Source organism: Diceros bicornis, chromosome 37 (assembly GCF_020826845.1).
Source record: "Diceros bicornis minor isolate mBicDic1 chromosome 37, mDicBic1.mat.cur, whole genome shotgun sequence".
NCBI lineage: Eukaryota > Metazoa > Chordata > Mammalia > Perissodactyla > Rhinocerotidae > Diceros > Diceros bicornis.
The window spans coordinates 23,382,149-23,396,605 of record NC_080776.1 but is presented as its reverse complement, the minus strand read 5'-3'; the positions used below and the strand labels follow the sequence as shown (position 1 = coordinate 23,396,605).

The 14,457-nt window shown below is 51.6% G+C and overlaps 1 protein-coding gene across 12 annotated transcripts in view; it reads right to left on the bottom strand.

Moving 5' to 3' along the window:
* The window catches only part of AGAP1 (ArfGAP with GTPase domain, ankyrin repeat and PH domain 1), a 561,575-nt gene that overhangs the window by 399,306 nt on the left and 147,812 nt on the right, over positions 1-14,457 (bottom strand). For 6 of the 12 annotated variants that reach the window (XR_009217063.1, XM_058533264.1, XM_058533267.1 and 3 more), the window contains exon 1: positions 2,855-4,327. The exons of 5 other annotated variants lie outside the window; for them this stretch is intronic. Coding sequence is in view for 6 of the 7 variants with exons in the window: in XM_058533264.1 (XP_058389247.1) it covers positions 2,855-3,842 (988 nt within the window). In the remaining variant the exon portion in view is untranslated. Of the gene's footprint in view, positions 1-2,854; positions 4,329-14,457 lie in introns of those variants that run through there. One more of the 12 variants, XM_058533271.1, reaches the window with a different exon arrangement.

Sequence of the window (14,457 nt, the reverse complement as noted above, 5' to 3'; positions counted from 1 at the left end):
AATTACTTAGTCCACTAAAGTTATTTCCTATAGTTAATTCAAAAATTTAATAGCTGAAAGAGCTTAACAAAAGGAAAGCCTGCCTGGATAACAACTCTTCTCTAATTTCCTTTATACTTAAAGAACTTCACATTTTAATACCTTGTGGCCAAGATTTAAAGAAAGCTAGTGATGCTCCTCCAGATATATATATATCGTGTTACAGGTCCACAATAGCTTATCTGTAATCCTGAAATCCAAAAAGTTCCGAAAATGGAAGCTTTAGTCACAAACGTTTCGCAGACTCTTAGTGGCAAAACATAATTTATCATATTGAGTGTGAAAATCTCAGGCTTTGCTACAAATTATTAGTGTCTGATTACAGAGTGCTGCCCAACCTCACAGGCACTGTTGCACCATTTTACTTTCATAAAATCCAAATTTTCTAAGTCCTGCAAACACACCTGGCCCCACTGTTGGCACAAGGCTTTGTGGACCTTTGCCCTGTGGACAGGGAACTGAGCCCGAGTTCTACTGCATCTGAATGCTGCCTTAGAAAACTTTACCCTGAATTCAAAACCTCATTTAAATAGCACCTAAATTCTGAATAATCTGTCACAGGAAGTAAATATACAAAAAGTGGAAAAGTATATAATAAAATGAGAATACCTGAAAGCTCTGGGGGCTGCACTTTGTCCTTGTAATAGATACTGGCCTTACAAAAATCTTGAGAACACTGACGTTCTAGCCAAAGGCAGGTGAAAGAGTTAAACAGCTTTTTTTGTGATTACATAGAACTTCAGAATAAAGTAAAGCCCCAGAGTTCTGATGTGTGTGTGCCGTAACCTAGTTCATTAACAGCTTTTTCACACAACCCACAATACTAGTGTTATGTCTCAGACCAAAATAATTCCACCCTGAGAAGAACTGGCCACAAGGGGCAAACAAACCAAGCATTATTATCATTATGACTATTATTGTTATCTTATACCAACCTAGAGGGGAAAATTCCACCACACTCCACAGCTTTACTATTCCAAATCAACTATCAATCCATTTGACCAGACAGGAAAATCCCAAACCCCAAAAGCTTTTACGTTGTATCAATAGGTACCGCATGAAATACATTAATTCTAAATCATGTCTGTGCACTTCTCCCTCCCTCTCTATGATGCATACTTGTCTGGAACCCAAGCAGCTAATTACTATTTTCTACAAAGCCCACGAGAACAAAGATGCAAGCCTGCTATTAGAGGGAGAACCGGGACCTGTGATCTGCATTTCCAGTGAACACAAATGATGCCAGTAGCAACTTCATATAAACGAATCGCTTTACTAAAATAACTCACGTCATCTTTGATATTTTAACAGCATGTAGGAAGGGATGGGATAGTGGTTGGAGTCAAAACACAATACCTTCTAACGCAGTATTCCAAGGCAGGTTAAAACACAAGATGTGTACAGCAAGTTAAACAAATGCAAGCCTGGCAACAGATTATTTTATATCCTCACTAATAAAAAAATTCAGATTTTAACCCTACTGCACATTCAACTGCTTGGTTTCCAACATTCTTTATCACATTTTGAGGATCATTAGAAGCGTATCAGAACATGACATCAATTGTCTTCAGTTTACCTTACAAATGCTTCAGGGAGGGCACTGATTTCTTTTGCATGGTTTTGGTATACAACCTAAGCAGTCAGTAACAGGTGAAATCCGCTAGGGAGGGAGACCCTCTCCAGGGGTGGTGAGTTAGCAGTTGAAAATCTCTAATCAAAAGCCCACACTGCAATGCTTGTCCAACTACCTTTATCTCTATCAGCAGCAGAGTTTTGGTAATTAGCATAGGGAATGTTACTAACGACCGTGCAATGCGTGGGGACAACATCTTTAGGCATCCTCCCCAGGAATAGGGTGTAAGAATCTGGCCCCACCACCCACCCCAGGCTCTTGCCTTCAGAGTACTCCTCCAGCACGTGGAGAGACCAGGTCTGTGTTTTGCCGTTTCTGGAGGATTCTGACCCACAAACGCTACCAGAAGGTTACTTGATTCTTGCAAGGGAATATTATCATATCTGTCTCTAGAACCGTCCCTGCAAGGCCCCTGTTGAAATCATAAGAGAACACAGAACTGGGATTTCAAAACAGGCTGCAGGGCCGTGATTCTCCTGGTTGTATGCTATCATACAGTATTACTAGGAGACAGAATTCTGTCCAGACTTGCTCTCCCCATAAGACACCAGTTGGCAGGGAGGCCGTAGGAAGCGAGGCCGACATCCCTGCCCAGTGGGGTGAACTGTCTTTACCAGAAGAGCAATAGTGAGAGCGAGGCCACGTGACAGCACTCACAGACGGTAGTGCCTACAGGACAGCTAGGGCTTGGGATGGAGGAATAAATTAAGAGGAATGCTGCTTCTCCCAGAGAAGCAGCACCACCTGGACGGCAGCTTCAGCGGCCCAGCCCGGGCTCCCTGCAGCAGCCCACAGGCATCACAGCCAGCAAGCGCGCCGCGCAGCAGCGAGCTCACCGGCCTGCCCATTCAGAAGGCTGCGCCAGCGCCTGCGGGAGAAAGGCGCCGCCGGGCAAGGTGCTCTCTCCGCAGACTCACAGGGGCTGAGATGGCCGACCCTGAAAGGCGCTACCACACACAGCTAGGAGCAGGGGCAGTCAAGAACTTACAGACCGCCTGCAGTCTTAGTGGGGAAAACCGCACTACCCGAGCTCACATCCGGCGTGGCCGCTTGCCGGCTGGTGACTCGGGAGGGCAGGTCCCTTAGCTGCCTCCAAGTCCCAGCGTGCTCAGCCGAGCAGGCACCCTGCGGAGCCGCACCAGTTCCCACCGCAGCCCTCCCCTCCCCGACCGCGCTGCCCACCTCTGCGCGGGGACCCGTCGATGCTCTCGGCGCTGGACGAGTGCGCGTCGGCCGGGGCCCGCCGCAGGCTGCTGAAGTAACCGCGCGGCCGCGACGCGGCGCCGCTCCTGGGGGAAGGGCCGCCGCCGGGCGCGCCGTCCCTGCGCGCGAAAATGCCGCTGAAAAAGCGCAGTAGCCGGTGCTCCGAGGCCGCGACGGGGCCAGCGGCCGCGGCCCGCGCGCGCTCCAGCCGCTGCAGGTCGCTGTTGTCCAGCGTGCGGTTCTTGCTCTTGCTGCGCTCCCAGCGCTCCAGGTCCGAGAGCGCATCGTTCTTGCTAAGCACCTCGCCCACGTCCAGAGTGTTGCGCTTCTCTGAAGAGGGCTGCGAGGCGGCCGCGGGCTCCAGGGCGGCCCCGGGGGCGGCTGCAGTCTCGCCGGCCGCAGCCTCCCCGCCGGGCGCCCAGGCCAGGCTCCCGGAGCTGCTGTGGCGCCTCTCGCGGCCGAGGGCCCGGCCCTGCGGCGTCTCGGGCCCGCTCCAGTGCCTGAAGCTGAGACTCCGCCGCAGGGGCGCGGCCCGGGCTCCCTCGACGTCGGGGCTGCCAGGCGCGGGCGAGCCCGGCCCCTCCTCCATGGCCAGGGGGCTACCGGCTAGGTCCGCGGGTCCCTCGCCGCGTGCGCACGGCCGGAGCCGCCCGAGCTCCAGCTGCCCGGTGCTGCGGGTGCGGAAGGTACGGAAGTCCCAGGCGCGCGGCCGGCAGCCCTCCGGGTCCTCAGCGCCCGCCGCCTCCTCGGCCTCCTCCACGAGCCTCCCGGGCGCGTCTGGGGAACGCGCAGGCCGGGGTCTCCGAGCCGGGCGCGGGTCGGGGCCGCCGGGGCCCGGCGCGGCCAGCTGCTCCTTCCTGACCATGGTCACGGAGATGCGGTAGACTGTCTTCCTGGGGGCCGTCCCGCGCGGCATCGCGTCCGCGGGCGGAGACGCGGGCTCCCCGCTGCCGTCCAGCAGGTACATGTCGCCCGGGGCCGCGGCCGCCGCGCCGCCCGCCGGGGCCCCGGCGCATCCAGCGCGCCGCGGGCTGGGCCGCGCAGTCGGAGCGGTCACCGGGCGAGACCGAGAGAACGGGCGCGCCCGGAGAGGGCCCACGCCCCCCGCTCGCCGCGAGCGCCGCGCTCAGGCTGCGGGGACGGCGCCCCTGGCGCCCGCCCGCCCGTGCGCCGCGCGGCCCAAGTGCGGGGGTCCGGGCCCGGGGCGCCGAGCCATGGGCCGGCGGGGCCGGTGGGCGGAGCGGCGGGCGGGCGGTCAGGCGCGGGTACGGTCTCGCCGGCAGGTGCGGCCGCGGCGCGCAGGGCCCGGGGCGGGCGGCGGCGCCCACGGCTTCATTGTCTACGGCGCGGTGCCCGCTCGCATCCCTGGGCTTTTTTTGCACAGTTCGCCGGCTCCGCAGCCTCCACCCCTCCGTGGGCCCCGGCTGCGCGGGCAGCTGCGCCGGCCGCGCCGAGGGGCGGGCGGGCGGCTGTTTAAAATGGAAACGCGCGCCGGGCGGGGGCCGACGTGCAGCGACCGCGGGCCGCGCGCCCAGCCCGGCCGCCGAGTCCCGGGAGCGCGGCAGCGGCGGGAGCGCGGCCCGGCGGGAAGACACAAGTGCCGGAGTGGATCGCCGCCGCGCGGACCGGAGCCTCCGGGGGCCAGGCCTCGTGCCCCGCCTGAACCCTAACCCTACACCAACCCTCCAGGGCCTGGCTTGCAAAAAAACACAAAATAAGGGACATCGCTCACCTACTGCGGGTTTATATGAAGCATCTCTCCTAAGCATGGAGCTTTAAAGAGGATGAGACTCAAACAATGTATTTGTTAAAAAAAAAAAAGGTATCTTAGGTACTGTTACCCTCTAACTTCACATCCCGGGAGAAGAGAACAAAGAAAAGACGAGGATAGCAGCTTCCCTATGATGACGGGGGCGGTGCACACCACTGCCCTCCAGGTGAAGGACCATGCAGTTTCACCCCTAAAATAACATTTTAGGAGCATCTTCCAAATTTGCGGGGAAAGGCTCCTGACAGACAGCACTTGTTGCCCCGGATAGCAGGCAGGAGCAGACAGTGCTTAAGAACAGGAAGAAACAAGACCTGCCTGTCCAAGGTGGGCGTGTCCACTTCCCAGACATCTCAGTTTTTACTCCTGTAAAGTAGGGATGAAGAGAACAGTACCTAAACCCTGAGTCTCCTCGTGAGGACTAAATTAGCTGAGACATTCTGTGCCAGGCATTTTGTGTAAGCGCTCAATATTCACCACTAATATGTAATATTGAGTTCTCTTCCATCAGATTCCCCTACTCGCTCCCTCCTGGCTCTTACAGATACTGGTTCTTGATATTATCTGATGCAGCACAAAACACACACGTAGTTGATCCACATATCCGTTCTTCATGATGTCCTAAACATAGATGTTTCGGTTTGCTGGTTTAAAAGTTTTGGAAGAAAAATATCATAAATACAATGTCCAGTAATCAAACTGGATGCTTCTTACATGGCCTTCTCCAGGAAATGCCAAAGATGGTGCGAGAGGCTGTTTCTGGGGAAAGTGCCAGTGGCCAGGCGTTACTCTGGAATTTGAGGACTGTAAAGTGCTGGTTTCCCTTCTTTAACATGTTAACAAGTAATTATGGGGCACCTATTGTGTTCATGGCACTGAAAAGATTATCAAGACGAATTCTTAGGTCTTTTATGAAGGACGTTATAGCCTAGGACATCTGGATTCTATCTCAGGGTTAAATTAACTATTCAGATTTAATGAGATAGATCAGAAAGCCTGCTAGTTGATTCAGTTTTATTTTTATAAAGATACTGTAGGGGCCAGGCCTGTGGCCTAGGGGTTAAGTTCAGCACGCTCTGCTTCAGCGGCCCAGGTTCAATTCCCAGGTGTGGACCACTCATCGGCAGCCATGCTGTGGCAGTGACCCACATACAAAATAGAGGAGGACTGGCACATTGTTAGCTCAGGGCAAATCTTCCTCACTAAAATAAATAAATAAATAAATAAAAAGATACTTTAGAGCACAGAGAATTTTTAGGGCAGGGAAAATACTCTGTATGATACCATAATGATGGATACATGCCATTATACATTTGTCCACACCCATAGAAGGTGCAACACCAAGAGTGAACCTGAATGTAAACTATGGGCTTTGGGTGATAACAACATGTCAGTGTAGATTCATCAGTTGTAAGAAATGTCCCACTCTGGTGGAGATGTTGATGGGGGGAGGCTCTGCATTTGTGGGGAGAGGGGCTGTGGGAATTCTCTATACTTTCTGCTCAATATTGCTGTGAACCTAAAATTGCTCTAAAAAATAAAGTCTATAAAAAAAATACTTTAAAACATGTGACCACCTTCAGTGGCTCTCCCTGGATAACATGATTGCCACCATCATACGGTTGCAAGCTCCATGGCACTCAAAGGTTCAGGACCAGTGCCTCTAACATGTCCTCACTGCAAAGGTGCAGAACCCCTGAAAAGATCAGTCTTACCTTCTGAGTTTCAATAAAAAGCCTTCTTTGATAAGACCCAAGAACCACCAACTTCTAGAATAGGAGACAGGCAGTAATCACCCATCAGAATGAGGTTTCTACAGCCCAACAGGTTAGGGAGATGCAGAGGCTCAGAGACGGTAGGTGCTTTCCCCAAGGCTACACAGCTCATCGCTGAGAGCTGAGCCTGGAGTCTTGGAGTCACACTGCCTGTGCCCATTCCTGTGCTACAATGTCATTTCTTTTGTCTTGGTATCAGCATTTGCTTTGTTGGCAACGGAGAGAGACAGACAGAACTGTGTGACTATTCTTGAATTTGACATGAACACAAATGATATCTCAGTATCTTAGCAAGTTTTCATTTATTCATTTATTCATCAAATACAGGGACACCTACTCCAACACTGCACTGTGAGAGGGCAGGGTCTCTGTCCTCAAGGAAGTCACAAACACGTGAAAAATGCTGCAGTTTTCAAGGCTGATTTACCATGAAAAGCCAGTGAGGGAGATGATAGGATGGATGGCAATGCAGAGCCCAGCATTGTCTGTTTAACGGATGAGCACCACTAAGATTTGGCAAAAGTCTAAAATTTTACAGCTGCAGCTACATAGACTTGAAGGCCAACTGGGGTTGTAAGCAGACAGGCAGGGATCTCTGGTAGGGGCGATGGTGAGACCAGAACCCACGGCTCCTAACTTAGCCTGGGGCCCATTCTCACTATATGAGCCCATGGCAACTTTCAAATATTGAGACGAATTTTAATATGAAATTAGTTGGCCTCTAATTAAGATATATAAATATATCTTCTTATCTGAGGCATGCATAGAGCCCAAGGTAAAAAAATAAAATTGCATTCCTTTAGAGCTCAAATATTGAACTGTTACTGCCTTCCGACTGTTGCATGGTTTCCAGAATCCAGCCCAAGTTTTGCACTTTGCCGTATGAGGACGCAGGGTGCAGAGTAGAAGATTCCATTTGATCCACCTTAGATGACACTGAATCTTAGATGACACTAAAGCAGGGAACCTCTTAGCCATAGCCCAGTATGTTCACTATCTTTTAGTGCTTTTCCGCCTCACAAAGAAGCACTTATTTTCCACACGAATCGTAATGACTGCACATTAGGCCTGACTGTCTAGATGGAAAGAGCTGAGAGAGCTCCCTCTCCCCAGTGCCCTGGATACATGGGCTCTTCCGACGCAAAGAATCAGAGGCTCGGACAGAAGCCGTCACTCCAACATCTAAATCCCCTTGCACACAGCCAGACCGGCCTTTTAAAAATAAAAATAATCATACTCTATATGTTCAGGTGGCATTATGCTTATTTTCCTGTTGCTTTTTAAACTGATCCCTCTGAACCATCATCTCTGGATTTTTTCCATGCCTTAGAGTATATCACCATTTTTGCTGGGGAAAAAAAAGCCTGTAGTTGATCTCTCAGCTACATCAAAACCAAACACAGCAGGCAGCAGGCAAAGCCTCAGCGTTGCACAGACGCCAATGCCCGAGAGGGAAGGACTGCATAGGGGGGTCCAGGACAGGGGGACAGCCCTACCGGTGCCCCCATTCATCACCCTCAGCAGCTGGCTTTGCTCTCCCAATTCCAAGTCTATCAGATCCTTTGGCCACCCTCCCACGACTTCCCTGCCCTGGTCCATTTCTAGCTGCCTATAAATTAAACCTCCTCTGTGGGAATATTATTTTGCAAGTGTTACTAGAGCTGATAAACCTTACTTAAAGGAAACCTCCGGTAGTCAGCTGACTTTCCAAATAACAGAACTTGCTGGCTGACAATCAGGTTTACACTATCTTAGCAGAACCACGTCTGCAGGCAACAGAAACTGGCCAAGCACTGACCTTGCCCTAGCCTCTGCATGTCCACCCTAGCAGCCAACAAAGAACCCATCCCCCAGTTCATGGGGCACTTTAAAGGCTATTTTCTAGCAGCAGGTTGACTGGCAGGTACACATAAGAAGCAAAAAGAAAGACGTGTGTTTTACTAACAATTTCATGTTTTACCTTGGCATGAGACTCAAGTCAGATCATCACAGGAGAAATGGTTTTTGATCTTAGTTCTTCCATGACATTCAGCTTCTGCAGACTGACGACTCTGCAATCAACCCTGCCCAGGCTGAACTCATTAAGAGACCATTTTTATAAGCTAAAGGCTAAAAGTGGAACCGTAAAAGAGATAAGGACTTGACCCCTGTCCTCCAGTCGCAGAAGGATGAGTATACTCGGTCTCTGGGGCAAGGACATTCTGATCCAGCAGGAAGAAAGACCAAGGGAGGTCCTTTGAGTATCTACATCCTGCGTGTGTCTTCCCTCAAGGACCAGCAGCCAAACCATGGGACTGTGGAATGACACACAGATGCCTAAGTCAGCACCTGTGCTCTATATGCTCTTCAATTTCAACAGGAGCCCCCACAATGTAACCTCAGTGGGCAACACTAGCATGCTCTAGACCTAGAGAGTGAGAATAACAGGTCGGCGACTACTTATCAAAACCGAATTTGGTTTGACCTTAGAAGAAAGAAAGGGTTTCTTCAGTTTCGACCCAAACACATCCCAAGGTCGGAGAATCACGCAGTTTTGTAGGAGGCCAGGGAGCTGGGTACCCCTGGGTGGGTGGGTGGAGGGCAGAGGAAGAGTGGGAGATCCATCCCAGTGGTATCTCGAGTGCAGTTTAGCATCCCGCATCAAGGAAAAGGGTTTCTCTGGGCAGCCTTCCCACCGATTCCTAGACGACAGATGAACACAGGATGCTGACAAGCGGCAAACACACCTGTGTGGGGCAGCAGTGTGGGTGCTCAAATTTTACTTGCAGAGGATTTTCTCTGCCAAGCAAATCAGGAATGTTGACCTCGACATTTGGTGGACCTCCAATATTTCAGCAAGAGGACCACCTGCGGTCTTCTGTCATCCGGCATGTAGATAGCAGGGTGAAGCTTGTCAACCATGCCCAGAGCACCCTGCTCAGTGATGCAGGAGCTGTTGGCGGGGGAGATGGGGATTGACAAGTGTCATAAATAACCACACTCAGAAGACAGTGTTACCTGTGTAAGAAAGAGGTAGATAAGAGGAGGGCACAAAATGATTATTTCTAGCTGAAACACTCAAAAAAAGGCTTCAAAAAGGGAGGTGGTATTCGGCTTTCATCCAGAGCAGGGTGTCTCAACCTTGGCACTATGGACATTCTGGGCTGGATCATTCTTTGTTGGGGGGCCATCCTGGGCATTGTAGGAACCTTAGCAGCATCCCTGGCCTCTACCCACTGGATGCCAGTAGCACCCAGCCCCCCAGTCATGACAACCAAAAACGAGTGCAAATATTGTCATATGTCTGCTGGGGGGCAAAATGGCACCAGCAAAGAACCACCGCTCCAAAGAGACAAGCAGCACACTCATGTGGAAATGGGGTAAGTGGTTCCTACATTTTCCCAACCTGTCATTTCACTGTTTTATTAATTCAACCATTCCTTGAATTCCTGCCTCTGAATATATTGATGAAAAGCTCCAGAAAGTCTCTCCACAAGAGAGAAGCAATTATTTCCAGTAATCCTTCCCAAAATAGGAAGAACAGCAATAGTTATGGATGAGGCCACCATCGGTCCTCATTCTGTGATAGACAAACCATCAATTACAGTTAATTTAAATGAGTATCATGGACATGATTAAAACGCTAGAAAGGAAAAAAAATAAGCTTTGCCAATATTAATTATTTAAAATCTAAAGCAAGGTTGTCTTACTTTTAATTAGAAAATATCCTAAGCAAGGTGCATGAAGCTCTGACCCATGAGCCCCCTGTGGGGAGACAGCCAGCCAGCACTGGCCAGGCCCGGACAGGAGCACAGGAGAACATGCATGATCTCAGCCAAGCTCACTGGCTTGCCCGCCAGAGAGCTCCGCCCTGAGCCCCTGCAGGGACTTGTGTGCAGGGCTGGACGGGCCAATGGACACAGGGCTACCTTATCAAACTGACCCCTCCTTGTTCTCCTGCACTAGGTCAGGGAGACATCACTCCATCCTCTGGGAACAGGAAGAGCCGTTTAGATTACAGCAAGCTAGGGTTGAAAGAGACCTGAATCCAACCCCCAGCCTGGAGCTCCTTCCCCCACACAGTCGGGTCCAGCGAGCCAACAGGAAGTGCCTAAAACCAGGCTAAAACTTCAGATCCACTGAAGTAGGCCAATGAGAAGTCGTATTGATTTTTAAGACATGCCAATAAGTGTCAGTGTGAGTAGATTCTCATTCCCTAACAAAAGAAAATGTCAGAAATTTCTTGGTGGTCTTTCTTGCTAAGTGTGAGGCAGAGGTGACTTAAGATAAAATTTAAACCAAATCTATTAACCTCCACTTTCGGGAAACAAATACAAATGTGACTTGGTGTGACAACCGAGGCAGCTCCCATTCACCATCACTCTAGAGGGGCCAGACGCTGGCTACAGCCAGAGCTTCCTCCCAGGAGCCTCCCCACCCAGGAGGCTCCCCCTTTCTGCCATCCAGCCTTTGCTCGCTGCAGAGATTAAGCTGAGGAAATCAGAAGGATTTAATCAGGGGCAACACACACTTTGCACCTGTCCCTTGGACAGCTGCAACGAAGCTCTGGAATTTGTCTGGAGAAAACCCAAGAAATGCCTACCGATTACCTAATGTCCCCAGTCTCTGAGGGCACGCGGGGCTGGGCCTATCTAGGAACATTTCCCTCTGCAGGATCCACCCGAAGGGATTCCACATCTGCACAGTTGTCTTGCTACAGACATCACCATCAAAACATAGGGAAGGTTCTGATAAAGACCCCCTAATAACCTCCCAGAGTGCCGTGTCAAAGAACAGCCACCTAAATACACTGACGACATCTGGATGTTTACCAAGCTTGTCTTTAGATCCATTGACCCCACAAGAAAAGCCGATTTTAACAGAGTTATCACTTCTGCGTTCAGTTTGGGATCTGGCTGCTGAGATATCTGGAAATCTTTTATCTGTGCCCAGGGGACTTGAAGGTTTGATATATTTTTCTCTAAATGTTGAAAACATGACTAAGATGCCTATTCAAAGCCCAAACACACCCCGCCCCCGCATCAACAGTGGGAGACACGTGACCACCCTCCTGCCTTTATGAACCAACGTGCCATAAGCTCAGTGTTCCCCAGGCTGGGAGGATAAACACGCCATGGGAGGCTGGTGGCGGCAGCCACCTTCTTGGTAGTTACCATTGCATTCCAGCTCTGGGGAAAGAAGAGAAGTGGATCACGGAGACCAGTTCTGACACAGTAAAATGGAATAAAACATCCGAGTCTTCTCATCTGCTGGCCACGCAGCAGCCATCAGCAACCAGGGAGCAAAGAGCAGGGGAGAGGTGTTCCTGCAGCAGGAAGATGCTGGGGTGGGGAGGCAGAGCTCGTCTGGACTCGTGCAGCTACTGAGCTTCCTCACCTACTCACGACGGGGCACTCCGCTTGCCTCCTTTAAAAAAGCACCACCAACTCCAGAATCTTCCATGAAGGAAGTGGGGGGATGACCAGGCGGAGCAATGATAAATCAAACTGCCAAGGACAAACAATTTACAGTACTCAAATCTTTACTGATCTTCCCCTCCAACGTCATCTCTGTCCCTAGGGGGTCTTGCTGAAGACAGCAATCTGGTTGGTTACGTATCAACACAAAACTTTCCAAATTTGGAAGGAGGTTAATGGAGCTTAAGCTACTCAGCTCTGAGCACTACTGTCCGAGGATCAAAGGCAGCCTGGAAAGCCTCTAACTGCAAAGTCTTAGAACCATCGAAGACATTACTAGTTGGCTTGGCAGCAAGTGGATACACAGAGCTAGGATTCACGTGCCATCCCCCTGGGTCCCTTCTGTCACTCCACCCCAAAGGAGGCGACTCAGGGAGTTCAGCATCTGCGTGGAGAACCAGGTCACACCCGCCTTTCCACTCCAGTGGTCTTTTCCTTCCCTGTGTCCCCAGGGCCTCCTCCCATAGCCATGACCTTGACTTACCTGGGACTAACGCTGCCTACAATCTCGGCCTCCCACAGCCCATTCTCTGCCCACAATCTTCCATGCTGGCCATCCTTTCTTTCCAGAGCTTCCACCACACCTGTCAGGAGGCTCATTTTAGGGCATCCTTTCCTTTCCAGTCCTTCATATCCTTCTCTATCCAGCCAAGGCCAAGGGACATCAGGCTGTCTACTCCAGCCACCACTCTGCCTGCCCCTGATGCTTCTAAGACCCCGCCTGGACTCGCCCCAAAGGTGGGTCCATCCAAACTCCAGCCCACTGGAGCGGGGTTCTTCATGATGCGTCCACGGACCAGCAACATCAGCATCAGCTGGGAACTCAGCCCCCACCCCAAACCTGCACATCTCTAGGAGATTCTTGTGCATGTTTAAGTATGGGAACACTGAAGCTACATCTCCGAGCCCCACTGCAGATCTCACACAACTGCAGTGCCAGGCAGGCCCTCACTGCAGCCCTGCACCCCCACTTTCCCATTCCAACTATCCAAGCTCGCTGCCTTCCCTGAAAACATGGCGGCACTATACCTTTTGAGGAAGAGCTCAGGCCGAGTGTTCAGAGCTGCCTTACTCTCGGCCTCCCAACCACACCCATCTCTCCTGCTCAGAGTTGGCAAATGGACCCTGTCCTATCAATCACAATCATCTTCTCTCCTTCTGCCAGCACAGGAAAATACCCAATTATCCCCCATTTAATAAACAAACAGAAACAAAAGCCTCTGCTCCTTGCAGCCCTCAGCAAAAGCTCCTCTCCTCCATCTGCATGCCCTCCAGCCCTCCCCCAACCTCCTCCCAACTACTCCAGAGTCCACTCGCCCTCCTCCCTTTATTTCCCATCCTTGTCATCGCTCCCTGCATTCCCAGAGCGAATGAGTCCCTGCTGCCCCACTCCTAGTGTTAACCCACTCGCAGGAAGCCATCCTTGCCGCTGCCATCAGAGTGTTAGGGCACAATTCAGCTCAAATCCCCCCGAGACTCCCCATCACCTGTGGAATGAAATGCCCACTCCTTAACTGGCATTCCAGACCCAGGACAGCCCCCAGCCACCCCTGCTGCACAGGTGGCCAGGATGATGCAAACCCCGGGTGACTTCGGGAAAGTGACCTCGAGTCTCTATGTCCAGCTTCCCTTCTGCAGTAAGGCAATACTCACTGGGAAGATGTGATGATCACAGGTGATGATGGAGGGGAAGCATTCACCCCAGTGCTTAGAACAAGTGTGTTGTCTGCTGCATCCCAAGATGCTTCATTCCAACTATCAAGTGCCTTTCTTGTCCTGATCATGCCATTCCCCGTCTCACCACTGCTGGGACCAGCAGGATCAGCTAAATCCTACTCATCTCTGGGGCCTGGGCTCAGGAGTCCCCCCCTCCCTTACCTGTGCACATGCTTACCTGGCTCACCCCTTCTCAGTATCAGTCATCCTGCTCTGACCTGACCCTTACCATTTACATAACCACCTCCCCCAGAAGACAAGGGTCCTTGACACAGGGGCAGCAACTTTATCTCTAAACCCCAGCCCTTATCAGGGTTCTGCCTAATAAAGGCTGCCTGACGGTTAACTTGATCAATCCAGGGGGCTGACTCGAGATTAATTCTGGAAGAGAGCAGTAGTGACTCCATCATGGTACAAATAATAGCAGAGGTCAACTGACTTGCACCCCCTGCAATGCTCCTGTTTACACTGCTACACCACACAGAGGACCCCCACCCCCCGCAAGTTTATCTACAAAGTCTCCAGCGGTTAGGGAAAGACACCGAGAAGAGGGTGATTCATTTCTTCCCCTGGCCACAAAAATCCTCAGCTGCAGCTGATCTTGGGTGGCCACTCCTGAGAGCACATGCCTCTCCCTTGTGGAAAATAAGAAAACACACTGGTGGGGGGGGGTGCAGCTTCCCAGAGTGGGACTGCTGGGGAGGGCCTGCCCCGCGGCAGTGGCTTCATGTCAGGGAACTGAGCACTGGTCAGAGGGGAGGAGCTCTGGAGCCCCAAGAAAGCCCTCAATGGAGGGATCCCCTGGTGCGGCTGCTCCTTCCCCGCCCAGCCCTGGGCCTGGGCCACGTCCTCTATGCAAAAGAAGTC